The 18,302-nt window shown below is 41.8% G+C and overlaps 1 protein-coding gene across 5 annotated transcripts in view; it reads right to left on the reverse strand.

Annotated features, from left to right (window-relative positions):
- GBE1 (1,4-alpha-glucan branching enzyme 1) overlaps nt 1-18,302 on the reverse strand; it is a 267,974-nt gene that overhangs the window by 58,533 nt on the left and 191,139 nt on the right. For all 5 annotated transcript variants that reach the window (XM_077480105.1, XM_077480107.1, XM_077480106.1 and 2 more), the window contains one exon: nt 18,093-18,264. In XM_077480105.1, coding sequence (XP_077336231.1) covers nt 18,093-18,264 — 172 coding nt within the window. The remainder of the gene's footprint in view (nt 1-18,092; nt 18,265-18,302) is intronic.

The raw sequence follows: 18,302 nt of genomic DNA on the forward strand, positions 1-18,302 counted from the left end.
CTCCCATACCAAAAAAGGCCTCACTAGACCCCACCAATCTTAACAACCTAAGACCCATCTCTTTACTCCCTTTTGCCTCAAAACTTCTTGAACGTTCAGTCTACAACTAACTGAGCGACCACCTCATTGAGAAAACCTTCTTGATCCCTGTGACGGAACCGATCCCACACTCCGATTGAGTGCTTCCGTCAGTATATCGTGCTTCCTCCAATCTGACTCCAATCAGATATTCCAACCGCTTACAAGCCCAAAACAAGACGACACTTGCTTAGCTGCTCAACATGGAATGCTTTATTAGAACCAAAAAGACAAGTATTTATAATCCAGTAGAAGATTAAAACCTAACCTAATTAGCATGAGCTAATTATCTAATCATTGACCCAGACTAGTTGTCTGCGAGATAAGATTTTTCAGGGTAAGACTGTCTCCTAGCTTACTGATTGACTATTCAATAAACATTACCATAAACATAAACACAGGGTTAATTAGCACAAACAAAAATGTGTGAATACTCAATACTTAGACTAGACTCATTTACACAACATTATACAAGACAGTCAGGATGGCTGAATGAATGATATTATCATCTAAGAGTTTGGGTCCCAATAGTGTGTTGCTAACATGGCATTTACATATCCAGAGTCGGTGTGTCTTAGAGGGGGGGGGGGGGGGGAGGAGAGGCACGGACCTGAATCCAAGTAACACCACCTCAGGGGTCCCAAGGCATACAGCTCACAAAGAGCACCTTTCCCCCAAATGCGAGGGCCCATAATCACAAGGCAAGAGGCTCGCATTTTGTCCCCTCCAAGAGCCTCGGTCCCAGCTAGGTCTGTCACAATCCCCTTCAATCTGGATTTCACCCACAGCACTCCACAGAAACCGCCCTCCTAAAACTCACAAACTACTAACAGCCAAAACCAACGGTCATTATTCCATACTCTTACATCTTTCCGCTGTCTTTGATACAGTTGACCACCCCCTCCGCCCCAAAAAAATGCAATTTGCTTGGACTTCATGGCTGCAATCTCCGTTGGTTTGAATATTACCCATCTCATCGCACCTTCAGTGTCACTTACAACTCTACTTCCTCCTCTCCAACTCCTCTTACCGTTGGGGTCCCCCAAGGTTCTGTCCTTGGACCTCTACTATTCTCGATCTACATGTCCGCCCTGGGTCAGCTGATAGCCTCCTATGGCTTCCACTACCATTTATATTTTGTTGACACCCAAATCTATCTCTCTGCCCCTGAGCTCACCCCATCAGTCTCCTCATGCATCACTGATTTAGTAACAGACATATCAGCCTGCATGTCAAACTACTTCCTCAAACTGAATCTATCTAAAACTGAGCTCTTAATATTTCCTCCCCCACGTGCCGCTTCCCCTGACTTCTCTGTCAAGATTAATCAGTCCGTCCCCAAATGCCAGGGTGCTAGGGGTAACCTTAGACTCTGAACTGTCCTTTCAGGCCCACATACAATCCCTGTCCAAATCATGCCACTTAGCCTCTGCAACATTTCTAGAATGCATCCTTTTTAACGAATGACACCACCAAGCTTCTAATTCACACCCTGGTTATCTCTCGTCTCGACTACTGCAACTCCCTCATGATTGGATTACCTTTACATAGACTATCCCCCTTCAGTCCATAATGAACGCTGCTGCAAGATTCATCCACTTTACCAACCATTCAGTGTTCTCCACCCCTCTCTGCCAATCCCTCCACTGGCATCCACTCACTCAACAAATAAAATTCAAAGTACTAACAATAATTTAAAAAGCCATCCATAACTCTGCCCCCAGCTACATCACTAACCTAGTCCCAAAATACCAACCAAGTCGCTCTCTTTGGTACTCCCAAGACCTCCTGCTCTCTAGCTCCCTTGTCACCTCCCCCCATGCTCGCCTCCAGGATTTCTCCAGAGCTTCGCCAATCCTTTGGAACTCCCTACCCCAATCCGTCCGACTGTCCCCTAATCTATCCATCTTTAGACAAGCCCTGAAAAACCCTTCTCTTTAAAGAAGCCTATGCTGCTTCTAACACTGTTTTACTTCCTCAGCTCATCCCCCACAGCTATTACCTTTTGTATCAATCGACCCTTCCTTTTTAGATTGTAAGCTCTAACAAGCAGGGTCCTCTGATTACTCTTGTACCAAATTGTAATGTAACTATAATGTCTGCCTTTATTTTGTTACGCGCTGGGCAAACTCTTGGCGCTATATAAAACCTGTATAATAATAATGATCTTCTGGCTTTGTATCAGCGGTCAGTTCAGATGCCTGCTTTTTTGGTGGTATGGGTTGCATTAGTGCATATGGAATGGGCAGCATCAATGTGTGTATGGAATGGTGGAAAGGCACCATCAATGCAGAAAGATATATCTAGGATTTACAGCAGCATATTCTCCTAACCAGATGAAGTCTTTTTCATGGCTGGCCTTGCAATGCTAAACTGCATCTATGAGAACAGCATGGCTTCATAGTTGAAGAGTCTGGGTGTTTAACTGGCCTGTCTGCAGTCCTTAACTTTCACCAATTGAAAATATTTGATGCATGTTGAAACAAGGAATACAAAGACAACCCAGGACTGTTGAGCAGTTAGATTTCTATATCAAGCAAGAATGGGACAACATTTCTCTCTAAAAACTCTAGCAACTGGCCTCCTCGGTTCCCCCATATTTACAGAGTGTTGTTAAAAGAAGAGAAGATGCAACATGATGGTAAGCAGCTTGTCCCAACTTTTAGAACTGTTGCAAAATTACCTTTTTTTTTTCTTAAAATGGTCAATTTTCTCAGTATAAACATTTGATGTTTTTTCTATTTTACACAGCGTCCCAACTTTTTTTTTTGATTAGGGCTGTATTAAGTGTTAAGAGATCTGGCAAGAGTTTATGATTTTTCATTAGGAAGAGAATATCACACTGTAGCATTTGATTTAATAGTACTTTTTAATTGACGCTGATATAGAAGCTTATATACCGTATATACGCATTGTTAGGTGATAATGCTCAGCTTTTTAACCACAGGTGCTTTTGAGAATTGCATACCAGAGCTCCCCTGATTTAGGGGACCCTGGAGCCTTCAATATAAAATGACATGCAAGCAGCAGGAGATGTTTACTACACTTACTCCTGACACTTGTACAACTTTTAACTGACTAGCTGTGTTTTAAAAAGCATAGTTGTGAACATATTTTGCTTTTTAACCAATGAAAGTACCATTATACAAAATGAAGTAAGGGCATGAAATAATACTCCAAAGAAATCCCCTTCCAACAGTACTCTCTTGGTTCACAATAAGAGGCCTTTATACAAAATTATAAATATCTTTTATAAACACTGCATGTCTCTGGATTTGAAAACTTCAAGTTTAATCATACTCCAGGTACAGAGTCAAGAAACAAAAGATGGGAAACAATGCAAAAGATAATTAACAACTTCCGCAGGGGAAAAAAAATCAGAAGGCTTTTATCCTCTTGATCCCTCTGTAAACAGCAACATGTGAAGCATGGATAATATGAAGGTAAGTATAGGGACATACTACTGAGATTTGGCTTTCTGTAATTAATTTAAAGTTGTTTCTTACGAAATTATAAAATGCCAAAGACAAGGAGAACAGTTAATGAAATTAAAACAATGGGGTGCTAATGAATAGCAAAAATATAAATGTTTCATTGCAGATGATTTTTAATTGCTCCAGGAAAAGCTGATTTTTTTTTTGTATGTTGGATATATTTACCTATTAGGATTACATTTAAATGACGTTGGGGGTTATTTACTAAAGGCAAATCCACTTTGCACTGTAAGTGCACTTGAAAGTGCAATCGCTGTAGATCTGAGGGGAAGATCTGAAATGAGGGGAATCACTGCTGATTTTATCATCCAATCATGTGCAACTTAAATGCTGTTTTTTATTTTCCTTGCATGTCCCCCTCAGATCTACAGCGACTGCACTTCCAAGTGCACTTTCAAGTGCATTTGCAGTGCACTTGTAGTGCAAAGTAGATTTGCCTTTAGTAAATAACTCCCTTTGTAAACAAAGTGAAGGGTACTGAGAAGCAAGGGTGAAAGAGGATACTCAGAGCCAATGGCAGGCTGTAGATAATCTTCAGCTGGGCCATAGCCTATGTGAGTACCCAAATTCCATCAGAATTTCTAAAGGTTGGTGTTGGAAATTTGTGCATAGAGCAAATTCCCTGGGATTGGCTTACTAGTGGCATAATGAAGTAAGTTAGCTAAGAATTCTACGCGCCTGGGTGAAGGGCTGCTAGAGGATGTGTCAAAAGCATGCTCAAAGTAAAAAAAAACTAAAAAACATTGCAACTTCGGAGTACTGTATAACCAAGCAAGTACTGCAGTAGTGAGAAAAGGAAACTTCAGGAATTGGCCTTTCTGGGAATGTCAGATTCCTGATCCTCGGCTGCGTTTACTCTTCTCACTGACCCCTACATCACTACTGTGTCATGGATATCGACACACTTAAGAGTTTGCGTTTGAAGATTCTTCAGCTGGAGATTTATCCTTACTAATGCAGCACTGGCCACATGAGGAGTGAGCTTTTAATGACATCACTTCACAAAAAGGACTGGACTGATTAATGCTTGGGGACTCTGGATACTGTAGTCTGGGAGGATATAGCAGAGGCAACAGCAGAGGATCGGGACCAAGGAAATATGCCAGAGAGATTGTATAAAGAGAACATATAAAAGCAGTGAGGACCAAGAATGACATAAAACATCCACAATGCCATCCAAAACTCTGCCCCCAGCTACATCACTAGCTTAGTTTCTAAATACCAACCTTCTCGTTCTCTTCGTTCCTCTCAAGACCTCCTGCTCTCTAGTTCCCTCATCACCTCCTCCCATACTCGCCTCCAGGACTTTTCCAAAGCCTTTCCAATCCTATGGAATGCCCTACCCCAATCTGTCCGCCTATCTCCTACTTTATTCGCTTTTACACGATCCCTGAAAACCCTTCTCTTCAGAGAAGCCTACCCTACCCACACCTAACAACTGTATTTTTATTTTCTCCATCAGCTCATCCCTCATAGTTATTACCTTTTGTTTCGACTTGACATTCCCTTCTAGATTGGAAGCTATAAGGAGAAGGGCCCTCTGATCCCTCCTGTATTGATTTGTATTGTAAGTGTACTGTCTGCCCTCATATTGTAAAGTGCTGCGCAAACTGTTGGCACTATATAAATCCTGAATAATAATAACAATAACACACCAACCACCCTCCTTGGTGAAAACACAATGAGGTTGATTTATTAAAAGGTAAATATATTGTGCACTGCAAGTGCAGTTGTTCTAGATCCGAGGGGAAGCTCTGCTAATTTCTATCATCCAATCATATGCAAGCAAAAATGCTGTTTTTTTCTTGCATGTGATTGAACATTCTATGCAAAGTGAAGCTTTACCCCATTTACTAAGCTTGGAGCAAGCGCACTTGCAGTGCACAGTATATTTGCCTTTCGTAAATCAACCCCAATGCCTTAACTCCTGGAAAAATAAACACTAAAATAAGCAGTGATAATGGATGTGACTTTCTACAAACTGTTTATTTTCCTGTGTAGTCAGTCCTTGGTTGGTCAGTGTCCTCTGTGCTGTGTAGTTTGGTGTGATGCCTTTTGGGGCTTATACCTGTGTTTATATATAGCTCGTGCTTCACTTATATGACTCCAGAAAACAATAGGAATGTATACTTGCAAATTACTTATTTTGAAGAACAGCAGAGAACACAGATATTCATAGACCTTGGGTTATATGCGGCTACCTTTAGATGACTGGACACTGGCAAAAATATTGCTAGGGCTGCCCCAACCCACTCCGTTAGGCTTCAGATTTTAACCACTACAGATCCGCGCTATTGCCAAATGACGGCATCAGCGCGGACCTACATTTCCGGGACTACGTCTATTGACGTCGTCCCGGATACGAGCGGCCTGCGCGCCCCCTGAGGGGCGCGCGCGGCGCGCTCTGTGATCGGCGAGTCCGTGAGACTCGCCTGATCACCGATCCGTGCAAGGGGTCGATCCCGACCCCTTATCACGTGATCAGCTGTCAGCCAATGACAGCTGATCATGTGATAGAACGGAGCCGGTAATCGGCTATTATTCCTCCTCGCGCTGACAGCGCGAGGAGAGAAAAAAAAAGCCGATCACCGGCGGCCGTGATCGGGACATCAGTCCCGATCACGGCCAGCAATACAGCTGACCACCTGCCCCCTGCCAGTGCCCACCTGCCCACCGCCGTGCCATCCTGAATAAAAGTAAGTGCCCCCCATCAGTGCCCATAGTGCCACCTACAGTGCCACCCACAATGCCACCCACAGTGCCATCCAGCAGTGCCACCAACAGTGCCACCCACAGTGCCCACAATCTGCCTCAAAGGTGCTGCGACCCAGTGCCGCCCATCAGTGCCCAGCAGTGCCGCCCATCAGTGCCCAGCAGTGCCGCCCATCAGTGCCCAGCAGTGCCGCCCATCAGTGCCACCTATCAGTGCCACCTATCAGTGCCCATCAGTCCCATCTATCAGTGGTACCTATCAGTGCCCATCCGTGCCACCCATCCGTGCCACTTATCCGTGCCACCCATCCATGCCATCTTATCTGTGCCCATCTTTGCCCATCAGTGCCGCCTTATCTGTGCCGCCTTATCTGTGCCTATTAGTGCCGCCTTAACTATGCCTATCAGTGCCCACCAGTGCAGCCCATCAGTGCCCACCAATGCAGCCCATCAGTGCCCACCAATGCAGCCCATCAGTGCCCACCAATGCAGCCATCAGTGCCGCCTAATCAGCGCACTTCAATGAAGGAGAAAAATGACCCGTTTGCAAAATTTTATAACAAACTATTAAAACATGATTTATTTATTTTTTATTTTTTTGCATATTTTTTTGTTTGTTTAGCAAAAAATAAAACTCCGAGCTGTAACTAAATACCACCAAAAGAAAGCTCTATTTGTGGGAAAAAAATGATAAAAATTTCATTTGGGTACAGTGTTGTATGCCCGCGCAATTGTCATTCAAAGTGCATCAGCGCTGAAAGCTGAAAATTGGTCTGGGACTGAGGGGGGTTTAAGTGCCCAGTAAGCAAGTGGTTAAGCAAGCATTACAGGCAAGTCAAAATCCCTATTATCTTAATCTTACAGTACAAGACAGAGGACTTTTATTCATAGACCACGGGATGTACTGAATCAATAAAATGGTAGGATGTGAAACAACATAGTGGTATAGAACTAATAACAAGCCCACAAGAAATACATGGGTTTAAAGCACCCAAACAAAATACTCAGATAACATCTTGAGGAACCTTGTGGCTGAAGCTCGCATCAGTTAAGGCCTAAACATCCAGAATCTGGAAAATGTGTCAACAGAGGACCAGGTAGCAGTCTCGCAAATCTGGGATACAGATGCTTGTTGCTGAACAGCCCTGGTGGAGCAGACTCAGGTGGGAAAAGTGGAACCTTTTCCTTAAGGCTGCAGGGCCTGACAGTCATCCTTCTCTGCTCAGAGTGGACAAGGATTTGCGTGATCATGTACTCACCCAGTTCACAGTGTTAGAGCCGGCAAAGGACAGCTGCAGCATCAGGCTGATAGGTGAGGCGAGTATGTATTCTTGTTTTCTTTACAATCCTCCGCTTCTCCTTTAAAGTGGTTGTAAAGGCACAAGGTTTTTTACCTTCATGCATTCTATGCATGAAGGTAAGAAAACCTTCTGTGTGCAACAGCCACCCCAGCCCCTCCTAATCATTACCTGAGCCCCCTCTCCAGCCAGTGAAAGCTTTGCCTCTCCAGGGACTCGCACACCTGATTGGCTTTTGCCAGCAGCCATTGGCTTGTGCTACTGTCAATCACAGCCAGTGAGACAATCAGAAGATGAAGGGGGTGGGGCCAAACTTCAGCTCCATGTGTGAATGGACACACAGAGCCAAGGCTCTGGAGCACGCCTGCTTGGTTTTTTTCACAGACAGAAGGACCTCACTAATTGAACTCCGCACTGCTATTATTTTGAGCATGTTACTTCAATTAATGATTCAATTACACAGAATTAGCAGCGTGCAAGTCAATACTGTTCGTTTTCTATTACTACACCTATTACTATTATACTACAAATTATTTGCCATGTAGTAACATCATTTTTTTACCAAAAATAGTGATTGATCTGGTTAATGGTGCTATTATTCTAAACCCAACTGTACCTGACAGAAAGTGCATCCAAAGATCTTCTTTTTTTTTTTTCACCAGTGTTTTTCGAGTGCAAAAGTATGAACGGTTCATATGTGCAAAGGTCAGTGGATGCTAACTTTTAAGCTGTGCACTAGACTACCAAGGCACTGGAATTAAACTTAATGTACAGCATTTATCCATCCTGCTCCACCAATTCTGGCTTAGTAGATTATTGGTGATCTTTATATTCTATATAGTTATAGGTGTGCACAGCCTATTGCATTAGAGTGTGCACCACAAAGCTCAAACACATACTATATGCATGTGTGTTCATGTGTATATATATATATATACTGAGTGTGTCAGTAGAGCAGTGGATGTTGTCAACTGATAGTGTCAGTTTATTTTTATTATTTTTCTACAATTTTATTTTTTTAATTATTTTTTAAAAACAAATTTTAGAAGAAAAAGGGTGATTATTCTTATTTTATTTGGTTTGATATCAGGAGTCTAAACAGGAGGAATATGCACCACATGGGGTGATTAGGGTGTGCCCAGGCACACCTGTGCACACTCCTATGCTATATAGTACCATTGACTCCTGCTAATGTCAATCAAATCCTGCAAAGAGGGGGCACAGGGTGGATGAGTTGGGGGCCTCTAGCCAGCAATACTCTGTGTCAATTGGCTAGCGGCTTACTATGGGGGCACTCAGAATGGAGGAGGAGCCAGAAGCGTGGGACCCCAGAAGAGGGCGATTTCAGGTCATGAATACCTAGCTTAAAGTGGTTCTAAAGCCCTAAGGTTTTTCACCTTAATGTATTCTATGCATTAAGGTGAAAAACTTTCTGTGCTGCAGAATCCCCCCCAGCCCACTTACCTGAGCCCGATCCAATACAGTGATGTGTACAAGTGCATCGGCTCATTCACCTGTGTCCCTCCTCTCTGGAAAGATTGATAGCAATGGGAGCCATTAGCCCCCGTGCTGTCAATCAAATGCTGTGCCGAGCGAACGGGGGGGCATGGCCGAGCCACTTGCTCTGTGTCAGCAGACGCAGACAGGGCAGCTCGGGAGCAAGCATGCATGGGTGACCCCATAGAAAGTGGCTTTCCATGGGAGCACTTGTCGAAGAGGAGAAGCCTGGAGCACTGGTGAGGGACCTCAGAAGAAGAGGATTGGGGCTGTTTTGTGCAAAACCATTGCATAGAACAGTTAAATATATCATGCTTGTTATTTTTTTTTATTTTTTTTAAATCAAGCTTTAATGTCGCTTTAAGATTTTGCACACTCTTAGATCTGATGCACTTGGAATGTTTTTTGACAATTTAACCACATAAGCCCCGGACCATTTTGCAGCTAAAGGACCAAGCCCCTTTTTGCGATTCGGCACTGTGTCGCTTTAACTGACAATTGTGAGGTCATGCAACATGGCTCCCAAACAAAATTGGCGTCCTTTTTTTCCCACAAATAGAGCTTTCTTTTGGTGGTATTTGATTACCTCTGCGGTTTTTATTTTTTACGCTATAAACAAAAATAGAGCGACAATTTTGAAAAAAAATGCAATATTTTTTACTTTTTTCTATAATAAATATCCCCCAAAAATATATTAAAAAACATGTTTTTCCTCAGTTTATGCCGATACGTATTCTTCTACATATTTTTCGTTTAAAAAAAAAAAAAAAAAAAAATCGCAATAAGTGTTTATTGATTAGTTTGCGCAAAAGTTATGAGCGTCTACAAAATAGGGGATCGTTTTATGGCATTTTTATTAAGAATTTTTTTTTACTAGTAATGGCGCGATCAGCGATTTTTATTGTGACTGTGACATTATGGCGGACACGTCGGACAATTTTGACACATTTTTGGGACCATTGGCATTAATACAGCGATCAGTGCTATTAAAAATGCACTGATTACTGTAAAAATATCACTGGCAGTGAAGGGGTTAACCACTAGGGGGCAGTGTAGGGGTTAAGTGTGTTTTTTTTTTTTACTGTAGGGGGCGTGGCTTGGCGTGACATCACTGATCATCTTTCCCTATGACAGGGAACAGAAGATCAGTTACAGCTTCACTAGGAAGCACGAGGAGAGGTTTGTTTACACTTACCTCTCCTTGTTCTTCAGCTCTGTGACCCGATCGCGGGACACCAGCGGCGATCGGGTCCGTGGGTACCGCGACCACGGAGCTCAGGACCGGGTCGCGAGTGTGCCGCTGGCGGCGTGCGTGCGACCCGCGGCTGGGCACTTAAAGGGCAAAGTACCTGTGCGTGCTTGTGCCCAGCCGTGCCATTCTGCCGACGTATATCGGCGTGAGGCGGTCCTTAAGTGGCTAAACTGCAAATTGAGTTAAGCTTTAAAACGGTTGTTAATGTTTGAATTTTTTTTTAAAGTAACAAACATGTCATACTTGCCTGTTTCGGTCAATGGTTTTGCACAGGGCAGCCCCAGACTTCTTCTTCTGTGTCAGTAATCCCATCCACCCGCCAGCCCACAGTAGGCTGTGCAGTCATGTGCTCGTTTGACAGCCAAATAATTAAAAAAGGTAAAAAGAAAATCTTTAATAAATGCGTTATTTAGGCTATGCATTTATATTTGTGGAATTAGGATGGCCCTTTAAAGTGGTTGTAAACCCTTACAAACCACTTTGACCTACAGGTAAGCCTAGATTAAGGCTTACCTGTAGGTCCAAGAAATATCTCCCAAACCTATATGGTTTAGGAGATATTTGCCCGAAGACACGTAGATGCCGCGCAATGCCGCGCGTCTCGGCTCCCGTGCGCATGCGCGGGAGTGACGTCATCGCGGCTTGGCCGAATGACAGTGGCGGAGCTGCGAGACCCACCGAGAAGATGGATGCGGCGGACTACAGGGGACAGCGGTGACTGCGCTGGCTCCTGTGTCAGGTAAGTGACACATAATGGGCTACTATGCAATGCATAGTAGTCCATTATGCTTTGCCTTTGCAGGGAATGAAAGAGGAAGTAAACTCATCAGGGTTTACTTCCTCTTTAATGCAGTGTGTTTACAAATACTTGAACATGAGTAAGATCCCTTCCACACTACAGCGCAGATAAAACAGTGCTAAAGTGGCAGTCATTTTTCCCGTGTTTTATCAGCGTTTTAGTGGCATTTTTCGGCTGCTAGCGGCGTGGATTTTACCTTAAAAAAAAAGTCAAAAGTCCTGTATTGCGGTGCTTTCAAATTGCTTTTAAGGCGCTTTGGAAGCACTGCCCTTTTATTGCAATGGGCAAGGGCGATTTGGGAGCACTCCCAAGCCACTCCAAAGATGCTGCTTGCAGGAGTTTTTCAAAAGTTCAAAAGTTCCGCAAGCGCACCGCCACAGTGAAAGCACTGATTGCACAGAATGGGAGGCAGATTTATATATTGCTTAAGGCATGAGAAGCTGTTGATTGGTGGACAATTCCGCCAGGCCTGCCTGCGTATATTGTTTCTTATATTGTGCACCACTGTAAGCTCCTGAAGAAGCACTTAAGGACGTGCAACACGTAGCAGTTTTCTTCACCACACCTCTACCACCAACCAGCTTTTCCTCTACTAACATCATATCATTTGAATCAGTTTGATTGATTTTTCTTACTGTGGTAATAGTCGGTTGTGTTAGGTGGTATGAGCGTTGTTTAGACTAAACACCATGTTTTGTTTTTAACATGTCATGCCAATAACATTATTTTTAATTATAAAATAAACATTTCTATTTTGTATTTCAATGCTATGGGTGTGCCTCTAAAGTCCATGTCTCCTTCTCTCAAATAAATATTGTACTCTAAAAAGGTATCATAAAAAGGATGTAGCATCTAATGATGTTTACATTCAACAAAATGCTCTCACATAATATTTTTTAAGCTTGTTCATGTTTTAACAAAACCGCTTATGTATTTACCTTTAGGGACCTAAATACTACACTCCAGTGATCTCGCTGTCTTCTTCTAGCTAATCATATTTCTTAAAGCCAAAGTCTCTTGAGCAGAAAACTGGATTAAAAAAGGTGATTCATATTTGTTACTTGTAACAATATTGACTTCTACTGAAAGGGCAAACATTACTTACACTATTACCCATAAGCACAAATTAAGCCAGGAAAGTAGCACACATGCCTTTTACTAGCTGAAAATCCAGCCAGAATCTACTTCTGTCAAGCAGATTATTACACCAGCTGCATTATAGACAACTTCTTTTAAAAAGAACTTCACTAGGACATATTTGATTTATAGTTTGCAGGGTATTATACACAATCGACATTGTCTGATTTTCTGTTGTAGAACATAGGAGGTTTAAGAATCCATTCATTTTTCTTGTAAATTATTCACCTGTATCACACCATTGTTACAACCCCAACTCTCCCACCCCCAACTTTATTTTTCAGACAGTAACAATGGTTTTGATTCTATTAAAGGATAAGTTCACCTTTTGTAACATGTTACAACCATATTCAGGGTGTAACATTTTACAGATGAACTAGCCTCCACAACCCCCCGTCCCCGATCCCCCATTTTCACAGCTAGTGGGGGATCTTCTTCCCCTACCCACGGTCCCATTAAAAAAAAAAAAACACAGCTGTGCGGGACTCCATCATTCAGAGTTCTGTGAATGTGAAAACTACAAGTATTGACAGCATTTGCAGTTGTTGGCTTGTACTTCTCAATGAAATACCTGTTGAGTACTCTAGGTGGTTCAATGAGTCTTCCTGAGTGTAACTGCCTGCTCATACCAGGTTGACAGCTTACACAGATTATCTGCAAAAACCCTGCATTGCACCCGTGAGCAGCACAACACAGGTGCAACACTTTAAAGTTTTATAAATGTGCATTTATTTATTTCATTTTTTTTTTACAAATGTGACCCTTATCCTTTAAACATAGTGGCAACATTCACCAGTAAGCAGTTTTTAGTATGTTACAGCCATAATCCATATTCAGGGTGTGACATGCTACACCCCCCCCCCCCCTGTTTTGACAAGTGAGGGGATCTTCTCCTTTGTACCTGTCAGCTTGTAGCTCTCACTGAGGGCACTCCTGACTGCTCTAGGCAGTTCATTGAGCTATATGTCAGAGTGTAACTGTCTGCTCATATTGGAGGTACAGGCAGGCAACTGCACAGACAGTCTGCAGGACCATAGCATTACACCCACAATCTGTTGACTGTGGGTGCAATACTTTACAATACTTCCCCAACAAAAATAATAACAACAATAACAATAATAATAATAATAATAATAATAATTAATATATTTTTTTTTTACTGGCAAAAAAAAAATGTGCATTTATTTTTTTAATAAAATTGATATTTTCCTTGAATAACCTTGCACTATAATGTGTATGATAAAAAGCTATTTCTGAAAAACAACAACCATCTCTACTATAAAGCTGAACTCCAGGCAAAATGCTAGATGCACAAATAAAGTATACATATAAGACGAGTTTACCCGTTAAAACATTTGTATTTCTGTTTATACAGTTCTGAGATGTATGAAGCCCGGCACAATTGTACATACAAGCTGACTTTCATTGCTAGATCACCTCCCCCCCACCTGTATATGAACAGTGAAACAGCAGCATTATCTTGCCCACCTGCTCACTCCACTCTCTCCTACTATCAGCATATTCACTGTCACCACATGTACTGCAGATCGGATACTATTGTAGTGCTACGCCTCCATTTCTCTTCAGTGCTGCTATGCATGTGATTAGAAGAGGCTAATACTAGGTTCAGTTCCTGTACTAGCTAAATACATTTTTTCACCAAATGTGCAGTTACAATTTGAATAAGAAAAAAATAAATAAAAATAACTGATATTATTTAACCTGAAATTCAATGCAAATCTAGCTTAAAAAAATAAATAAAATAAAAAGCTGAGAACATTAGCAGTCAGTACAGATGAAAATGCCTTTGGCTATGGGCTCAGTAACAGCAATAAAACAACTTCAATAATGTTGGATACATGTGTCTTACATTTCAAGGTTAGTATTTGCATAAAAAAAACACTACTGCGCCTCTAATGTTGACAGTGTTTAAAAGGGGAAACTACTTTCCGCTACCCATAATATCAATTAGAACTCCAGATGTCAGTTGTCTATATAATGATAAAGTGCAGGCACTTCTTGTTCTGTAACATTTAAAGTGTTACTAAACCCAGAACCCTGCATTTACTATATCGGATCTCCCACAGTACATAGAACATGGATATACAATTAAATCTAGTAAATATAAACTACTAAATAACTTTTCTCATCAGCAGTATATAGCAGTCTTGTGACATCTATCAGTATCCGGCCAAGCACTGGTTAACCTCTAGGAACAGACAGTATGCAAATATGTGGCCTCTCAGTGGGTGGGCTTTGGTATCGAGCAGCCGCATATTTGCGTACCAATTAGCTGACACAGCTGTGCCGAGAGCGCACCCCCTGCACGCTTTCAGTGCAGTTACCAGCAGCTACGGAAAGCTTTCCGAACATGTGATCGCCATGGCTGCCAATCTCAGCAGTCATATGATCACAAACCCTGCCCCTCGGCATCTGAACCCTCTTAAAGGGGGTTAAAGCTTGAAGGAGGAGGCTGCATGCCTCCTGACCCTCTGTCTGGACAGTGCTGATTGGCCCTGTGCATCAGGAGATGGATTGGGGACCGTGGAAGAAGGGGAGGATCAGGGAAGACAGGATCAAACAGGCTTTTTACAGAATGCGGATTACCCTTTAGATTCCATACTGAGTATACCATACATGCTTTACTGCATATACAAACTGATTTTACTATTGTGGGTTTAGTAACATCAAGTCTGGTTTAAAAAAAATAATTCTATTCAAGCATGTATTATCAACTCAAAAAAGTACTCTATTGAGCTCAGCCTTCTTCAATTATTTTATTTTTTGTTTTGCTGTTGTAATCTGACTTCCTGTAAGGGACGCATTGGTTTTAGTAATGAATATGTTGCATGGGTTTCATGAATTTGGAACAAGGCTTCTCATTGCATACACACCACAAAAACCGTGTTGAAAATATCTTTATAAATCGACCCCCAAGTACAGTATGTCTGCTTTACAAGCAATTATCACCATACCATAGCTTATAGGAACTAATTTATTTAATCAGGTTGCTTGCTATATAGCAGAATGACAGCGGCAAAGTGGTTGTGATATCCTGACCGGACGTCATATGCCATGATCAGGATATCACAGCCGGGGCATACAGCGTGGCATTTGGAGGTGCTGTGTGTCAGTCTAACACACCGCAACTCGGATAGTGGTGGTAGTGGCATAGTGGTACGTGGTACGGGATCAGCTGTGATCACAGCGTGAACCAGGAAGTTCCGGTAAATGGCTTTCCTTGGTTCACACTGACAGGGAAAGCCGATCGGCAGCTCTCCCTGTCAGAGGGGTAGTCTGTACTGATAATCAGCACATTGATTATCAAAACAGCCCCCATCAAAAGGTGCCAATCAGTGCCCAACCCCTGCCAGCCTGTCCCCATAATAAATGTGTCAGTGCCCACAACAGTGCCAATGCAGTGCCCCATCAGTAATGCCTGTCAGTGCCCCTACAAAGTGCCAATCAGTGCCACACAGTAATGCCTGTCAGTAACTCCTCATCAGTGCTGCCTATCCAGTGCCACCTATCAGTGTCCATCAGTTTATTTTTATTTTTTTTTACAGTCTTTTTTTCATTTATAGCGTAAAAATGAAAAACCGCAGAGTTGATCAAATACCACCAAAAGAAATCTCTATATGTGGGAAGAAAATGATAAAATATGTTGTTTGGGTACAGTGTTGCATGACCGCACATTTGTCATTCAAAATGCGACCGTGCTGAAAGCTGAAAATTGTCCTGGGCAAGAAGGGGGGGCCTGGTATGGAAGTGGTTATATACAAGATGAACGATTACATTACGGAATTCACATTAGGAAAGGTAATAAGGCTTAGAATAAAAAGAAGAAGAAAAAAAAAATTAATTGAATCTACTCAATTATTAAATAAAAATGTAACCTTGGAGAGAGTCCAGTATGGACACAACGTATCAGGTATGTGGGGCTTCATGATGTCATCATGTTGGGCACAGCCTCGGCACCATCTTGGATCACTGGCTTGATACTATTACCTTGCTATTGTGCGGGAGCTCTCTTAAAGCGACATCCTGTGAGTTTATACATTCTTTTATTTAAATAAAATGTTATGGTTTTACACCATGGAGTTTTCCTCTATTCTTGTCCCCCGAGTGCCTTACTAAAGAAGATCTTTGTAGGAGAAAGTGGTTGACCATAATTTCAAGCAGGAGGACCTGGAGTGTGCGTTGAGACATACTAGAAGTGCTGTTTGACCTCCTGAAAACACAGCAAGGTCCAACTTATAAGGTAAGGAAGTGTACACCCATCTGTGCACAGCATTGGTGTGTGGTCACACTTTGTCAGTGAAGTCACAGTAAAGATGTTATGACACATCATGGGATTTTTTTTTTTTTGTGATATCGCATTCACTATTTGAATCCAATAGTTAATGAGATATCACAAAATCTTGTCATATCTCATTCACTATTGGATTCAAATAGTTGTTTGTTTATTAAAAGAACTTTACGCACACATTGGTTGTATGCAAATGAATGGCACTTAAACTGCATTTTATTTAGGGACGTGCGGTATGCACACGTATGTTTGTTTTATGATTTAGTTATGATAAGCTTTTTTTATCTAAGCGTGGAAGGTTCATTTCGGTTTGATCTGAACAGTGCACATGATGATATACACTAAAATACCAAAAGTATTGGGACGAATGCCTTTACACACAAGTTTAATGGCATCCCAGTCTTAATCCGTAGGGTCCAATATTGCGTTGGCCCACCCTTTGCAGCTATAACGGCATCAACTCTTCTGGGAAGGTTTAGAAGTATGTTTATGGGAACGTCAGACCGTTCTTCTAGAAGCACATTTGTGAGGTCTGGCATGATGTTGGATGAGAAGGTCTGGCTCACAGTCTCCGCTCTAATTCATCCCAAAGGTGTTCTATCAGGTCGAGGTCAGGACTCAGGCCTGTCAAATTCCCCCACCCCAAACTTGTTTATCCATGTCTTTATGGAATATGCTTGTGCAATTTTAAAGCATGACATATGAATATGAATTTTAAAATTAATTTTAAAGCATATGAATTTTAAAGCATGACATGAGGTATTTACTCGGCGTGACATCATTTTTTTATCTTTTCCAACAAACTGACTTATATATTGTGTTTTTTTTTTCCATTATAATTCATTAAAGTGTATTTTTTCCCAAAAAATTGAGTTTAAAAAGCCACTGCCCAAATACTGTGCGACATAAAAATTGCAACAATTGCCATTTTATTCTCTAGGGTCTCCGCTAAAAATAATGTATATAATGTTTAGGGGTTCTAAGTAATTTTCTAGCACAAAAAATAAAAAATCATTGAAACTTGTAAACAAAAAAGTGCCGGAAAATGCTTGGTCGGCAAGTGGATGTACTTATATGTAAACTTAGGATTATGAATAGATGCAAAAAAAAGAGGAAGCCGTCGCACACCAAAGGGATCAATGACATCTACATTTATCCACATGATATCCATATTTATAGTATGCAAAATCCACAGGCATTGAAAAGACAGACCCCGCTCTTAGTTGTAGACAAGACTATGCCTGTTTCAGTGGGTGATCACATACAAATAACATATGGAGTGAGGGGCTTTTCAATTTTAGTAGGGCCAATGACGATTATAGGTTTAATTCACTGCTGCATTAGATACCCTATACTGGTGGTCCGTAAGATGTGGTGCCTTTTTTCTTTTTTACCATGGACAGAAGGTATAGCAGAGAAGATGAGACGTATACAGACATACCTGTGTCTGTCATGCTCCTAACTAAGCAGTGGTGTAATCAAAGCAGATTGTGTCTTTAAACAGTATTGCACCTACCAATGAAATTAAGATATCCTTCTCCTCCGAGAGCATGGGTGATCAGACGGATCATCTTATGGAGCTGAATACCTCGATCGATCACAGCTGTGAAAGGAGACATGACACTCATATTGGTGTACATTTCTGCATCCATCAACCAAAACGCCAGTGTCTTATCACCAACCAATGCCTAGTGAGAAAAACAAATGAACAGTTTAAATTACTCTC

Source organism: Lithobates pipiens, unplaced genomic scaffold, assembly GCF_037356315.1.
Source record: "Lithobates pipiens isolate NorthernLeopardFrog02 unplaced genomic scaffold, aLitPip1_a1.2 Scaffold_16, whole genome shotgun sequence".
Classification (NCBI taxonomy): domain Eukaryota; kingdom Metazoa; phylum Chordata; class Amphibia; order Anura; family Ranidae; genus Lithobates; species Lithobates pipiens.